Source organism: Prorops nasuta, unplaced genomic scaffold (genome assembly GCF_024137725.1).
Source record: "Prorops nasuta isolate Cenicafe-Biocafe unplaced genomic scaffold, Cenicafe_Pnas_1.2 PNAS00003, whole genome shotgun sequence".
Lineage (NCBI taxonomy): Eukaryota > Metazoa > Arthropoda > Insecta > Hymenoptera > Bethylidae > Prorops > Prorops nasuta.
Window position 1 is genome coordinate 387,095 of NW_027116800.1, and position 16,854 is coordinate 403,948.

The following is a 16,854-nucleotide window of genomic DNA, read 5'->3' on the forward strand; positions in this document are numbered from 1 at the left end:
CTTGCGAATATATCAAGAAAAACTCGTCTATACGTAAAATCATTAAATTCTTCGGATGAAATGATAAAATTTATAAACATTAATGGGGCGTTGACTGGTTCGTTAGGAATTTCGTTATTTTTCATGATTCCAGGATAAAATAATAATAATATTGGAGATTGTTCACGATAAGAGGGAAACGTACGGCTCTCCCCGCAGGCTGAGATTGTGTCGCGATTCGGCAAGGAGTATGTGCAGAGGCGGAATTGTATACAAATTACAGAAGCTGACCTGCTCTTGTTATGTATAGGTTAGGTTAGATATCAGACCCTTCTCTAGGGTGGTTGTACGTAGAGGGCGCTGCATCTACATGCACTCGACTAATCAAACAATTACGCTAGAGTATAATTACCTACTTTGATACACCGTTCCAAGGGCTTACATTGTTCAATCCCATTTAACTAGCGCGATTTATGCTTTGTGTGTATTCAGGACTTTCTACTAATTGCACGTTATACATCCGGAAAAATTTACGCGGTTATTTCTGGAAAGAGCAGCGCTAAATAATCTTGCGACCTCAGATGTGAATTATCAACTGTCCTGCAGATGTCCCAGCAATAGTTAATAGCTAAACACACGTATGCACTGAGGGTAAACGAGAGGGAGGAATTGTTTTTTTTTTAATTTTACCATGAATATAATATTTCTTGTTTAAACTGATATACGCGGGTTGTTCCAAGAGACCTTTAAGTGGTTAATCATATATTTATAATTAAAGATCGTTTAAAAAAATAGGAGGCAAGAGTCTTGTAATCATAGGAATCTCGTAAATACTCTATAAAAATAATAATGTTATACAAGTTTTTCTTATCTTGAATCGAGATAAATTTTAAATGGCTAGTAAGGTAGCCTTGGTATTTGTTGAAACTCATCATCTCCTTGCTTCATTCCTCGCACAAGTGGCTGGGAGTTGGAGTAAAATTCATCTCTTTCTATGCTTTCACAAGTGTCTTATGAAACGATTAGAAACGAGAGGGAAGATTAAAAAGGGTATTTTAGGAGTTGCGAATTATTGGACAAATAAAATATTGTAATATCTATTTTTTTTTCTAAATTAAGTTATTTATTCATACAAGCAGAAAAAAAGTGATTATTAGAATCGTTCTCTTTCGCTGCATTGCTGCACTAGTGGAAAGAGTTAGAGTGAAAAAACACGTTTGTCTTACAGCAACTAATTGCACCAATTCGATAATGCAGCGAAAAAGAAGAAATCCATTGTGTTATCTATACAGAAAAGTAGTGAAAAACAATTGTATTTATATTCATAGCATAGAAAGCGACGCAAGCGCTTACGACTGTTTGCGTCTTCTACGACAATGTACGACACTAGCCTGCCTGCGAACGGTTACTCTTGGAGGGAGAAAAAAGGACACCAAGTGGGGGAAAAGTAGGGAACGGAGCATGCGTATAGATAGAAGGACGGGATGTGGCGGGAAGACGCGAGGTGAATTGGTACCGCTGGTGGGGATGAGTTTTCTCAGGTAGGTCGCCGTTCTCGTTGCGGATTGGCCGTCATTCGGCGTTCGGGCGCCGTCGACGATACGTCGTTCGGAAGACTCTGGCTCTTCGTTAGGTTCATCATTCATTCTTGTACGCGCAGTGATTCCAAGTAATTTCTGGTAGCTGGGAGAATCCTTGAAAAATGTTCTATTCCGTTGACCTTGAGAGAGAATAAATATTCCGTGGCTAAATTTCGCTGCTGCTTGGTCCTGTGGGAAATCACGTGACCTGCTAAGACGACGAGCTTTCGATCTGGCGAGGATCGAGAGTATCGGTTTTCCCATAATCACGTGGCAAATGCGAGCTGCTACCAGCGTCTTCCACGCGACGCTGGACGTCGTTTAATTTTAAGCATTCACAGTGCGTTCGAGGGTGCAAAGTTTACAATGGACTGCAGTTTTAATTTGACATCGATATACGGATCTGTACAGTGAGACAACGTTGCTAAATTGTCAGTGATTCGTATATGCTTCCCAGAGAGTAGTGAAAATTGGTTGAAATGGTCAGTGACTGGAAAAGAGAAGGAAATTCGGTGAATGATATTTCGTGACGCAGAATTATGGAATCGCCTACGGACAGGTAGTTTATGCGTCCAAGCCACTGAATTCTCTTGGATAAATTTTGGTGACAAATTATCTAGATAAATTGTTGGTGGAAAATGGAGAACATTGAGAGTTGCACTGGTGAAAGTAGAAATGTGAGGAGTGAATGACATCGATGGTAAAAAAGTTGCGGTGAGATCTTGGAAAGGCGAGCTTTACGGAGGCCATTATTGCAACGAGCGGGAATTCCCCCACTGCACCGAGCATTATTTACATGGTACGTGGTGACACTTGGATCGCTTAGCAGGGTAACGAGACCAAAATAGAAGCGTTGTAAAAGGAACTTTACCTGACTGCGCTACTGTATGATAGACCATTTGATCTAGCGATAAAATCTCGGTAAATAAACGTACGAGGGAGACTGGGGATTGGAAAGTGTAGAAGATTTTTGTGAAAAAATGTGAACAACTAGAAGAGTTTCCGAGAAGTGTTTCAAGACGTATGAAGAATTCCTGTTGGTCGGTTCAAAGCTAGTTGTGTTTGATTGGTGAAATTGCGTGGGGGGACGCTGGCCGATCTGAAGTGTCGAGTGTTTGGTGGGGTTTTGGAAAGGGGGTGTGAGGTTTTGGATGATGAGGAGGTGGGGGAGGGAGTCTCGAGTGTTCTGGAGGTATTCGAGGATGCTGGACGTGTTTTGGGGAGGGATCAGCGTAGGAGGAGGCCAGAATTTGCGGGCCTGAGGCCGTCAAGAGGCCGCCGCGTCATGTCGCGTCCACGTGGCGTCGCGACGCCGTCGACGCTCGCCGCGGCTCTCATCCTCCTCGTTTGCTCTACTCGCGCCAGTGAATTCCCTGAGAGAGAGTGTTGTGACCTAATCTTCCCCATTCCCGAACCAACCGGAAGATCGACCTCAGCGCCTACCCCTACCGGCAGAAGTGGTAGGTCGCTCTATATTTACTGCTCTACTACTTTTTCCAGTACTAGCTTCATTCCTCCTTCGCTGTATTTCCCATCGCTCATTTTTTATCCCTCGGACTAGTTTCGAGGTGACTCCAGACTTGTTTCGCTATGAATAATATAGTTTTTAAAAGAATAATTCTCGAAATATTTTTATTCAATAAAAATTCCTATTTTCACGCTATCCTCTTGAAAGTCAGCCTCGAAGAGCAATAATAGTACTTTTTTTATCTACAAACAATTTTGAGGAAGAATATTGAACATTGCAATGAAGATAATTAATTTTTTCACAGAATTAAATTTTTAACATTCTTATATAATCATTGATTTAGAAAACAAACAAAATTCTGATAGTTACGGGAAAAAACTCATGCAAACTATTATTGATCAAGAGAGAATTTTAAAAAGTTCCTTTAATTTATTAATTCCACTAAATAATATTGTTTAACCATAAATGGTAGTTTCATTGTCATTCATTTGTTTCCCTTTTAAAACAGCCGATATTTTCTTCACCCTTCAAGGACGTTGGAATTTTGCAATAGATTTTTAACCCTTTCTGACTCAGCGAAGTAGCAGCACGCACGTGCTGCTTGTACACGCACATCGAATATCGCCCTAATCTTGACCTATAATAAACTTTTCCACTGTAAACTTTCCCATCTTTCCGCTCTTTCCATTATATAAGGTGTAGCTGTTATTTAAAACAGTCAACTAAAGAATGGATTTATAACGGTTTTACTCTGCAGCACCACTCAGGATTTGTGTCATTGGACTATAGCAATTAATGTTATCACGACTAATGACGGTTTTCCATTACTTTTTTTCCAACTACCTTCACCGATCATTACAGTTTGTAATTTTTTCTTTTAATAAATGTTGCTCACTGCAATTCAACTAAATTATCCCAATATGGTTGTTAAAATTGATAAGAGTTTATAGTACCCATACAAATGACTCGTGCAGATTTTTACCAGGTTTGTCAACAACATTGGATTGTACATGTCTGAGCGTAACGTCATATAGCATCATAGTAAACGTCCAAGGGCTAAAAGAAATATAGAGCAATAGTAATAGTCAGATAAAATGAAATTTCCTATAAAACCACGCTATTGGAAAATCAATTTATAATCACTATAGGCACCATGTGATCGCTCGAATATGACTACTTTCTTAATATAATACTTTAATATTGTTTTAATTATTGCAAACTTTGGCGCATACTACATTGCGATCAAGAAAATCAGGTTTACAGAAAAGCCAGCTCGTCTATACGTCTATACCCTGCAAACAGTATATCAAACTTTGCACAATCGATATCTTGAAAGTATAAGCGGTTAAAGGAAAATGCTTCCGACAAATCTCTCGTCGGCTTCGAAAATAGCCTCTTCTCGAAATAATTTCTGGTGAAAAGCAGCAGAAATTAGAATACAGAGAGAGTTTTTTTGCGGTTGACAGTGAATATATGAATAGGCAGTTCGTGGGAAATATTTGAAATTGTTCCTTCGCGTTTGTAGGTTTTCAGTGGAAAAGGGACAAATTGGCCAGACTGCACGAGATCAACGCTTAATATGCTTCAATAATTATTATTTAACGGGATGATTCCAAGGCTTTAGAATAAGGGTGAGATATTTCAGCAAATCCCTGCCCTACGTTTAAGCTGCTCTCGGCTATTCGACCCAAAAATCCAGTCGATCGCGAAAGCTTGATTGAACCTGCTCAACGTTATAGGAGACAATTTTTCGTAACTGAACACCATCCACCCTCTTTATATCGATGCAAATCGATCGATCTTCTCAACCGATTTTCCCACCAATATCTCTTCCCTATCATATACTCTTTTATGTACGGTTATTAACTATTTATGATTAACAAAGAAACTGTAATTTATAATTTTTTTTACATTTTTATTATAAAAGTGATTCGAATAGTTTTATTTGAACGGACCTTTCTCGATTTGTTATTTCTTAACTACGACCAATCGTGTTCCAAGAATATCATTTTTAATCTTATTTATGATTAAAAAAAGAATTCTGTAATTTATTACTTTTGGTTGCTTATACATAAAAGTGACTCGAATAGTTTTATTTGAATGGATCATCCTCGATTTGTTATTCCTTTATTGCGACCAAGTTTCTTCCCAGACTGACTATATTACCCGTATCGATTTAACCTCATCAATAATAAAGAAAAGTGCGCTGGTACACTGCGATAGTAGATCTTGCTCAACATCGCTGCATAATGCTCCGCGACTTATTTTCCCTTTTCTTCCTAAGTTCAATAACGTGGGAAAGCTATCGCTGTGTTACCTCTTTATAACGAGCAGCACGTTTTGTTTCGTCTTTTTAAAAATCCACCTTTCACTTTCGTCGCATCGTTCCTTTTCTATAACGAAAGTTTTTAACTTTTATTCCCCATAAAATCAATCGAATATCTCATATCGAACGTTGAACGATTGCTTCATATTGGAAAAGAAATAATGTTGAAAAATTATAAGGTATTGAGAAAAAAAAATTACAAACTGTGCATTTGTAAGCGGAATATAAAAGTTTTAGAAATAAAATTAAATAGACTATTAATATAAAACCTGTTTATATAACATAAAGTAATTATATATATGACGATATAAAAAGATATTAATACTATTTAAAATGTGAAACGCTTATATTTTACTGGACCAATAGGAAGACAGTCGATGTGTCATCCTTATTCTCATCCAGTTTCATTCAACTTTCATTTAGTCTCTTTCCGAGCGTTCCTCGGATAGGATCGGACAGGGTCGACCTCGATTCCATTATTACCACTCGTAATACGTTTCCTTTACAAAAGCCAATGCGAATAATTCGCAGATTTTCCCATCAAAGAGACGCCGGCCAATTAATTGGCAGGCTTACCTCTTTTATGCTCCAGTGTCGTGGATAATTGCGTTGCAATCGCGCTGATTATGATTTATGACATTAAAAACCTCATTGTTCCAGCCGTTTCTAATTATATCGCCACTGATCCTTTTCCTTCCTACCCCAATCCAGACCATTCGCATTAAACATCCACCACTGTTTCCATTTCTACTATAATTTATATTTCATCACTGATCGTTCCATTTAATTTCTCGCTCCTCCACGTTCTTATTCTCATCTCGTAATTTAACAAGGTATAAGTACAGTTTATCAACCACTAACTGTTATAAATCAATAAATCGATAAAGTAACATTTACATCTTGGCCCGCCCATACATTGATCACTATCACTGAATTTCCAAAAATTCTAACGAAACACCTATAAAAAATTCTTTACGAGGTTTATTATAATAGATAGCACAGTGAAAATTTCAGAATACCTGACTCTTTAGGAGTCAAGTCGAGCACACGGTAGGAATATCATTTCAATTTCCCGGGCGATGGCTCCGAATGTGAGAGAGGGAGGTGCACTACTGTTTGAGAGAGGGAGAGAGAATTTATAAAAGAAAAGGGATAACACACAAGGTAGACGCGAAAGTGGAACAGCTGGATATCCTTGGCAATGTTTGTTTTGCCCGGAAAGTTATCCCGTTAGCTTTACAATTTGTACTTTATCACAGCACTAAATTGTTGGGCAAATTCGCGGCATGCGCAACGTACGGAAATATAAATGGAAACGTCCATAGCGAGCAATCCCATGGATGCTTACCGCTGGATTTACAGTTCTATGGTGGTGGTTTTAAGCGCGCCGAGAGGTTTCGGTGGGCGGGAGGGGGGATGTGCAGCGCTGGGGGTGAGGATGGGATGGAGGTAAGAGGGTAGTTTCGGTGCTGGTGGATTGCGCTTTCCGCGCCTCTGCGATTTCTGGCTAAACTTGTGTGGTAAATACGTGCAAACATATTCACGCCTTTTCGTATGACGTATCGAGCGGCTACGCTCGCTTATGCTGCTAAACGTGCGAGCCGCTTTACAACGAGTGTACTTATATCCCTCAAAGCATTATAATGTGTATGTGTGAGGGGGTGTTTTGTTTATAATACCGCATAACAGCTGCTGTCGTAGAGGAAAATTTGCAGTATTCGCAATGGAACGTAAGGTCGTCTTTTTACTATGCTTATTATTATGGGGGTTTAGCAAATTTCTCGTGAATTGGCAAATATATGTTACGATAGAGTATAATAAAGAGTTATTATTTGGCTTTTATGATGCAATGATAAATAAATTCTGCTGAAGAAAAATTATTCGTGGAAGTAAAAAGGTTAAATGGACTGTTTCGCAGGGGTTGCTAGTGTGACAAAGGGGAAAGCTGAGTTTTAAGGGGTTTTAATGTTTTTTTTTAGTATTATAATAAATAAATTTTGTAAAAAAAATGTTTTTTGGAAATAAATGTTGAATACATTGGTTCGTGGAGGCTTGTAAATATAGCACAGTGTGAAGGTGAGTATTGGATTTTTGCGAATATATGTTTATGATAGTAAAACAATAAATAAATACTGTTGAAGAAGAATACTTATAGCATTAAATAAAGTTGAATACATTGGTTCGTTGAGAGTAGTTAGAACTAACATAGAGTGAAAGGAGTTTTTTGAATTTTGCAAAATTTTCAAGAGTATTAAAATAAATAAGACTTTACAGAAAAATTACTTACAAAAAAAAAAAAAAAAGAATTGAATAAACTATTTCGAGAGGATTTAGTGTCATAGATGATAAAGGTGAGTATATTCGGAATATTGGATACTTTCGTTCTGGCATTATAATAAATAAATTGTGCTAAAGAAAAATTACTCGCGGAAATAAAAAGGGTTGGATGCACAACTTCGTGGCGGTTGTTAATGTGGCACAGGGTGGAGGGGAGTATTCGGTGGTAATATAGTAAAGTCGATAGCGTTTCTTGGATACTTTTATTTGTCGTGCAAGCGACAGGGGAGACGGCGTGCGTTGCTGAGCTGCCGTTCGACACGAAAGCTCAGCGTTTGTAGGTCTTATCGCGAAAAGGGTTCCCGACAACCCTTCTTCCTCCCCCCACCACTTCCTCAGATTTAATCGTCCCAAAGGTCATTTTCTTCGCTCGCCAACTGGTCGTCTTTTGCCTTTACATGCCGTGGCTACTTTGCGCTCAGAAATTCACCCTACGATCGCCTCTGTATAATCACGAACTCTCGCAAAATTAACTTTTTCAGCTTTCCTACACTACGACCAAAATCAACCCTCGGAGGACCGTTCGTCCTTCAATTTTTCTTATCATTAAAAAAGAAATGAAAATCAGTAGTACGAGCGTACCGATACACACTTTTTCTCCAAGGATAAAAATTGCAAAGGAACGATCGATCCGATTGAAAATTATGGAGACGCGCGAGACTGTTTTTCGAGATTGGTATAAAAGTCCTGGATAAACTAGCATTCCCGAGGGATGAAAAAGGAAGAAACTAAGGGGAATGAGAATTGGCGTGCTCGGGTCTCGAAAGGTGAGAATCGGAAGCGTTTAATGTAACTAGTTATTTGGAAGGTGTGTAGGAGGGGGGGGGGAGGGGTGAGAGAGTGTAGGGATTAAAATCCGTTTATGCAATTTGCGCGCTGGCGAATCGCCGTGTAGGCAAGACTAGCGTATATGTATACATATATGTATCAGTGTTTTTGCGCTTGTGAGCGTTTTCAGGTTCGTTAATACGACGTTAATTCGACAGCATTACCGGTGAGCTGGCATCGAGTGCTTTAATGCAGTCAGACGCCTGAAGCACGCAAGCGTATATATTTAAATTTTCTACCATACATGCACACAGGAGGAGCTAGGATCTCTTTTTCTTTCCTTTTTTCTCTCAGTCTGTCTTTCTATTCAATTTCCATTATTTCGCTAATCTGACTACGTACTATCAGCTGTTAGATGGTTAATTAGTTAATCTTAATAGTTGAATAATTTAAAAATTTTAAAGTTATCAAACGTTCCTTTGTTCTTTCAAAGAAATGATATCGAAGAAATTCAGGATAACTCGATAAAATGTATCTGATAGGAACTGAAAGGTACGTTTGTCAATGCAGATTTGCAAAGATATTGAGCTTTGACTGTCCAATGTATAACGAATGGCGTCTGGAAATCTAAGGATATCCGTTGTTCAATCCGATGGAAACGCAATTAGCTGGAATTAGAGGTTATTGGACAAATAGGTCCTAATGCGGTGGAAGCTGATTTTGCTGGAGCACTAGTGTCGTGGCATTGATTCGAGATGTAGCGCGTCGGTTTCGAAACAAGACACAAACACTGTTGCATAGATCCTCGTACCGTTGTCTTATTCAGACCTTTTCGTTTAATCTCTGCTCCACACACACACACACACGTATTAAAATTGTGCCAATGTTGAAGATCCTCAAAATTCCTTTATTCACAAAAATTAAACTAATCTCGTTATTATATTTATTCATTTCTTCGCACCTTTTTTTATTCAATTTTAAATATATAAAACTTTGAAATTGTTTTCGAAATTAATTCGCAGCCTCTTTTCAACGTCGTTTAAATTAAATATCGATGTTTTTTTCTTCTAATATTTAATGCTCCATTTTTGAAGTCTTTTGATAAATAATGTATTATCTATTATTATATATGTTTATTGTTGATACTATTACTCGAACATGATCGGTGCAAGGTTGAAGCCGCAGATCTCTTGTCCGTAAATCGGAAGGCAAATGTAGCGGTGCATACCGCAGCCAAGTATAATTATTTCAGTGAAAATCGTTAGCATTCGTAACTTTCGCCCGAACAAGCAAACTACGTTGAGCCAGGACGGTGCTTCATCGTCGGCTTTGGCCGGAATCTGTCTGAATTCGCAAGACAGATTTGCAAAACTAATTTCGAGCCGGATGAGCAATGATTCCTTCCTCGCACTACTGGATTAAGCCTTTCTCCAGGCCTTTACTTGACTCGAACTTCTCACTCACAGACACTTTCCCAATTTCCATAGCAACGAAACAAAGTGCGCCTAAGTATACGGTGCACTATACACTGTACACTGTTTATGCATGTATAGAAAATATAATAATATATGCATTTCATCATATTTTTACAGATGTCTGATTTGCAGTTGTGCATGTATGGCTGCAAGATTGACTGAAGGAATGTGCGTGACTATTACACGTATAGGCGCGCAGGGTCGTTCACCTATTATAATTTCAAATCGAAGTTTCTAGCGAATGACTGGATGAAACCATAAATTAATATAGTGTGTTTTGGAAAGTTCTTAAGATAAGCTATAGGAATATGCAGTAAAATGGTCGGTTACTATTTGGGTTAATTGAAATGACCTTCGAACGACCTTTCAAGGTCAAACCAATAATACCATCTTACAACTTCCAAGTTATACAAAGTTTATTTCAAACGTTTCTTTCTATGAACGCTTCCCGCAATGTTACGAGAGATGATTGATTAAAATTGGATCGTAATACTTGATATTTAAAATTTATTTAAATCCTGAGCCACACACACACACACACAGTGATAGCTGGAACACCAATGACGAAACGTTTCAAAAGTGTGTTAACAATTAATAGAATTATTACTAATAAATAATTAATTGTTAATATAGACAGAAGAAGTGAGTTTTAAAATGAGAGAGATTCTTTTGACAGAAATATATGATTATCGGTATTTATAGTTGTTTAGTTGAATATGTTTGACAAGTTGAATCTTGTAAGAAATTGCCTCTTGAGCTCTTTCAGTGTTTGCTACGTTAGTCGATGAGATAAGTTTCTTTTGTGTGTTGGACAGAAGAGTTTTCAGGTGTAAATTAGTAGTGGCTGATGGTTAAACACCGAGGTAAATATAAGCATGTAGCTGTTTTTGTACGATTGCATCGATTTGTTGGAGTCATCGATAGCTTTAACGATGCTTTCCCAACGAATTATTCTTCCAGGTCGCAAGATTTGTTCTCGTTAACACCACTTCGATCCTCTTTTACTCCTGCCTATAAAAAAAACCCCTATCTTTTCTAAATCCTTCTTCCAGCTGTTGAGATTCATTCTCGTTAACGTTAGTAACCTCCTCTTCGATTTGCAAAAGCACAACTGAATAAGGCTTATTTGTGCAACATTGTTCACTTTGATATTCAAGGTCGTTACATTCATCATTTGTCGGTCACGCGTGTCATTGAGAAGTTATGAAGTTCAAAGGAGTGATGGAGCTTGCGAATGGTAAGGCACAATTGGTGAAAGGTGTTAATAAGGTGAATGCAGACATGCAACAGACAAAATAGCGCAGTGCAACTTTCAAGTCTGGACTGTATATATGCGTTATTCACTCTCTGCGATGTAATGATGACGTTAAAAGCTTGAAACGCGACTAAGCGCATCCAAGTTACATCACGCTCTTCCGTTCCCAATTTGTATCCACTCTTATAAAAGTTTAAAACAAAAATGTCTGTCTCGCTACATTGATCAGTTGGACACATCGATCGATCGAACGGTGCTTTTCCAACAAATCGATTCCTCCAGCTTTCAAGATTTGTTCTCGTTAAAACTACTACAATCCCTTTCTACTCCCCCATCCATCCAGAATAGAACAACTATCATTTCTTGATCCTTCTTTCAGCTGTCGAGACTCGTTCTCGTTAATACTACATATTCCCAAGCTTCGCTTCGCAAAAGCACAGCTTCTCTTTCATTCCATTCACGATTTTGCGAGATTTATTCTAAAAGGATGTTTAATGAATTTTTTAATCGACGTTTTCACACGAGAAAGAGTCTGATTCGATCCTCCAGTCGACGATCTTCAGGATTCTTCAAATCTGTGAATTCTCTGGGAGTTTTGAAATGGCCAAATTATACAGGAAATGACGGTATCACGTGACCCGAGAGAGTTTTGCGGATCGATCGCTCGCTCTTAGAGCTCGACGGCCCGTTCGACGACGGTCTGCGAGACTCCCGCACGAGCTGCATCGCCAAGAATATCTCCGGAAATGCTATGAAAGCCTACATTCCGTTTGTGAAATCCATGCAAAGCTCAAAACTTATCCTGAAAGCTTCGTTCATCGATCGCAGGCGATCGCATATTTTTCGCAAATTATAACGTTTGAATTACACCGAGAGTACATAGATGTACAGCTTATGTAATACGTTTATTGTAAAGCTTAAAAGCATAGCTGAGTGTAGCTTTATGTATCGCACGATAATTAAAGTGTGAAAAGTCAGGAGGTTTTCTAAAGCTTCCTGTGGGCGAAAAAGAACCGGTCGAAATTATACTTTTGTGATTCTAAAAATTATTTGTACTGTATATGTTAATAATATTGTGCTATATATCAGTTGAACTCTATTTCGAGCATTGTGTATAAACTTGTGCTGAGTAAGCTTTGTGTTGATCTGCTTGTTTGCATTGGGTCGGTCATAAACTAACGACTGCACAATATCAGTGCTATCTGGGGCAAGCACACACGTTATGTAATGCTTATTGCATATTGATAGTCCAGGAACCGCTTAAGTAACATTTTCGGTAATTTGCAAATTAGATGTTTTATGAAATTAATTATATTAGTATGACGTAAGATATTCTGCTTGAAAAGAAATGTCAAAAACACGATTTAGTCGTTTTAGGCTTATACGACTTTTCACTATTTCTTTATATCGTGTTTCATTCTACAACACACGACGTAAAACACGACCATTCGTTAAAATAGCGGCGTATGGAACGGTGATGGTAGCGTAAAGTATGAAACGATGCCACGATCTATCGAATATATATATATATATATAGTGTTTATAATGTAGGGTACCGAACCATGCGCGATTGTTTTTCAAAAGCTACGTTGAACTGATTACAACATTTTATGTCAACATTTGCAGCTGAGTATTTCGATATTTCGAGACGTCGATAGAAAAGTTCTATTGACGAGAATGAAGCGTGTTAATCTAGTGAGTTATACAAAATATAAATACAAAAGTAATGACAATGAGATTACAGAGTTTTCGCAAACAAAACATATATATATATATCATTGGATCAGTAGTAAGTTAGCACATAAATATTTAAATGAAAGTAGTATAGACAATGAGATTACAGAGATTTGCATTGTTGAATCATTGATCGCTTACCACGTCTCGTGATATTCAATAAACAGTGCAGGCTAAAACAAGAAAATAATGCATTAGTAAAATAGATTTTAAATATCTGTTACTTTTAAAACCCGAGAATTTTAATCGTCACAGTTTTACAATTAAGACCCTTTCTGCAAAGACACACAGGGTTGCTCAAGAGTATAAGATTGGTGCATTAGTGTTAAATGCGTATTCAGACTGTGCGTGGGAAAGCTGGAAAAAGGGAGCGATGACGCGTGTATTCGAGTGACTTAAGTCGAAAGTTCTTAGCTACGGTCGCGTTATTGTTTTCCTAGGCGAGGAGAGTTTAAGTTTAAACTTGGCGTAACCGTCAAAGTGCGTCGATGCATAAGGAACGAAGCGCCCGCGCCGGTTAGCCTAGGCGCATTAATATTGCATTTTCCAACGCTAATCCGTCCGCCATTCGGAACTTTAGTCGCGAGACAGCCCTCCACCCCTGAAATTACCAAAACCAACCACTGTGCAACCCTCCTGGCAAACCTGTGTAAACAGCACTGGAAAATCATTCCTCAACCACTAGCATTCTCTCTTAAGCCACTTTGTATCGCGACTGCCAGTCTCTCTTAGCAACAATTATTATGCATTATAAAAGATTTTTCTTCCTATATATATATATATATATATACCCCTGCTATTATTTTCCCCTCATTTTTTTCTATGAAAAATTCTCCCCTTTTAATTTTCTCGATATTTTTTATCTCCAAGGCGGAAGGAAAAAGCTCTGCTGTTCAATTTATATTTTATAAAAGGCTAAATATTGATCCTGTTGATGAAGAATAATGTTTACGTACGTTTTTGCGAGACGCGAGCCTTCGTCCCTTACTCCATAACCTCTGCTTGAGATTGTATCACGGTTGAAAGCTCAAACTGGCCACTTTCGACGAGAATGGACGGTTATTTAACAGCTGAAAATTTGTTATATAACAAAATATGCAAATTGTTTCTTTCGTAATTATAAACTGTTCGCAATGCGTGATTGCAAGTACCATTACAAATATGTAATCTATTCGAAATCGCAAGGGCAAACGTTCTGTCTGAGAATCAATTTCTCCAACTGCAGAAACACACACACAAATGCAGAGAATATGCATTGGTTCCCCAGTGCTTACTTCCACCTGCTAATTATCCAGGAAACAACCACTGAAATAATTCTTTTCCACGATATCTTCTCTTTCCTATCTTATTACGACTGTAAACTCGAAAATAGTGAGTATAGCCAGCGCATATTCTACTCGTACTACTGAAACCTTTATGGATTGCAAAGGTCAACGAACCTTACCGATATTTCATCATTCTTATCTATACTTTCAAGAGGGAAACGAATATGTTTAAAGGCATATTATAATTTAAAGCTCTGTTTTCTCTTTTGACAGAGTTATTTCTGTTTCAAGAGGGGGAAGGGGAGAATATTTTTTCATCTTGTTGGAGGATCGATCTACTTTAGGATCGAATAAAGGAACATATTGTTTGGAAATTACAAAGGATGGGAAGTTATTGGCCGAGCATTGGTAAAAAAAAAAAAAAAAAGATGAAGGAGAAAAATCGTGAAGTATTTTATGTGAGGGGTGAGTCGCTGCTTTGGTGATGACGACATTGGGAGGGTCGTCGTTGGTGGTTGTTGGGACAGTAATGTTCCTTGGATGTAGAAAATATTTGGATGCTTCTCAGCAAGAAAGCCATCGTAACTCTTCGGGTAAAGAATGTCCCATCTTTGCTGCAATATTTCCTCCATTAGCTCTTTCAGTCAATCCTGTTGCAACAGGATCGGTCTAATTTGGCAGCAGCTTTTCATATCGATTCAAAGTTATTTCGAATCTTTGCAACGTGCCTTCCAATAAGTCATCCACGTTCCTCCAAAATTCACCCCAATCTTCCACAGAATTAGCGAACACAGTGGTACAGTTTATCGAGCAGACTGGCTTGTTATAGATCTTTTTATTCACTCCACAGCTCTGCAGAGAAGGAGTAAAAAATAGAGCGAATTCTTTGAGAAAGTCAACTTAGCTATTTACACGTGAGAATGGTCGCTTTCGCTGGTGAGGAGTGAATTTCTCATGGAAAATCCACTTTGAGATGTAGGTAGATTCTGATAAGTGAAAAGATCCGGTTCTCTGTGTACCCTGGCCAGGTATACGTGCACGCAGAGACACGTGGAATTCAGAGGGGTGAGTGAAAAGTTTGTAGGAGTGTGAGTTTATCTCATGGGGGGGGGGGGGGGGGGGAGAGGGAAAAATTGGTACTGCAACTATGGGAGCTTCCAAGCAAAGCTTTGTAAATCAAATCGAATTCCTTGGCTTTTATTCTCGAAGCGAAGCGGAAGAATCTCGGAATAGGAATCGAAAGTAGAAAAAGTGCAAGAGCAACGTGAATAACTTCAATTACTACTAGTGTTTCCCCTTCCATTGACTTTTTCACTGTCCAAATTTCCGAGCCCTTTCTGGAGATCTCCAAACATCGACGTATCTGCTGGTAAATTTCGCCTTTGAGCGAATTGGAGAATTGATAGATTTTTATTGACCAAGGTAAAGGGTGGGGGGAATTTATTCAGAGTGGCGATCAGGGTAGGAAAAGTTATGGCAGAAAAGCGATTCTAGCTGGGCTGGGCCAAGTAAACTTGTAAGAGCCACCGATAAACGACGTTGATGGGTGACTCACTGAAATCGGATAGCTTTTCCATTTCAGAATTGCCCTTGGTTGGCTGGTCAGTTTTTCGTTTCCAACTAAAAGCTCGATTACACGTCTGCCACTTTTCTTTTTTTTCCCCTGACAAAACGTCGGCTGATCCTACACACTATCTCGCGCTTATTCTTCGCTGTTTTAAGTTATTATTTAGTATTTCCTATGATTGTCTTTACTAATTGCATGTAGGAATCCGATCGCAGTTTCAGAGAGAGAGAGAGAGAGAGACTTTTTAAAATCCTTTTCTTATTCATTAATTTACAATTATTTTTAAAATCTGTTTAAAATTCTAAAAAGGAATTTAATCGTTTGAAAGTGCGTAAAACAAATTGGAATATATTCATTGTGTCAGTTTAACGAATCTTTTAACGAGCTGATTGCAAATACTGGCAAGCTAAAGTGGGACTGAAAGTTTTCAATTTATGAATTGTAGAGAGTAGAATTATAATTTATACACATATATAGTATCAGTCTTGACAGTTCGTAGAGCTCTTCTCTGTTTATCTATTCACGAAGAGAGAATCGAGTGTTTTACTTTCTTCAGACTTTCCATCCTTCAATCAGGGCTCTTTGGAATTATTGACAATAGACAAGCTTTCGTGAAATCCACGATGATGCAATATTTTGGTGCATCGAAGAACCTAATATCGTATACAATTTTCGATAAGCCGTCATCCAGGTTATTTTATATTTTTCATAATTAATAAGGGCAAATAGTGATAGATACGCTTGATGCAATTTATTTTGCGATCCGTTTCCATTAATATTGACCAATTTCCCTTAATAGAAATGGCAGTGCAACAGCTTTAGGCCGGATTCTACACAAACGCCTCGCACACATGCCGGAAAGAGGCGCGCAATGAATAATAATTTTTAGTCAGCTATTAGCGCATATTACTCGGCCATAAGCAGTATGAATGTCATAATGCTAAATGGGCTTTATTATAGCCAGCCTTTAAACGTTTTACATACGTATTTCGTTATTATTAAACCGAAGGCGGAATATTAATTAACGATTAATATTAATAACGTCGTACTGGCGGGCCCTGTAATGCTCTAATTTAATTACGCCAAGTGCAATTATACCC

At 38.2% G+C, this 16,854-nt stretch overlaps 1 protein-coding gene across 3 annotated transcripts in view; it reads left to right on the top strand.

The window, feature by feature from the left end:
* The first annotated feature begins 1,579 nt into the window (after window positions 1–1,579).
* The window catches only part of LOC136785680 (uncharacterized), a 207,270-nt gene continuing 191,995 nt past the window's right edge, over window positions 1,580–16,854 (top strand). For all 3 annotated transcript variants that reach the window (XM_066746872.1, XM_066746873.1, XM_066746874.1), the window contains exon 1: window positions 1,580–3,019. In XM_066746872.1, coding sequence (XP_066602969.1) covers window positions 2,845–3,019 — 175 coding nt within the window. In that variant the 5' untranslated portion in view covers window positions 1,580–2,844. The remainder of the gene's footprint in view (window positions 3,020–16,854) is intronic.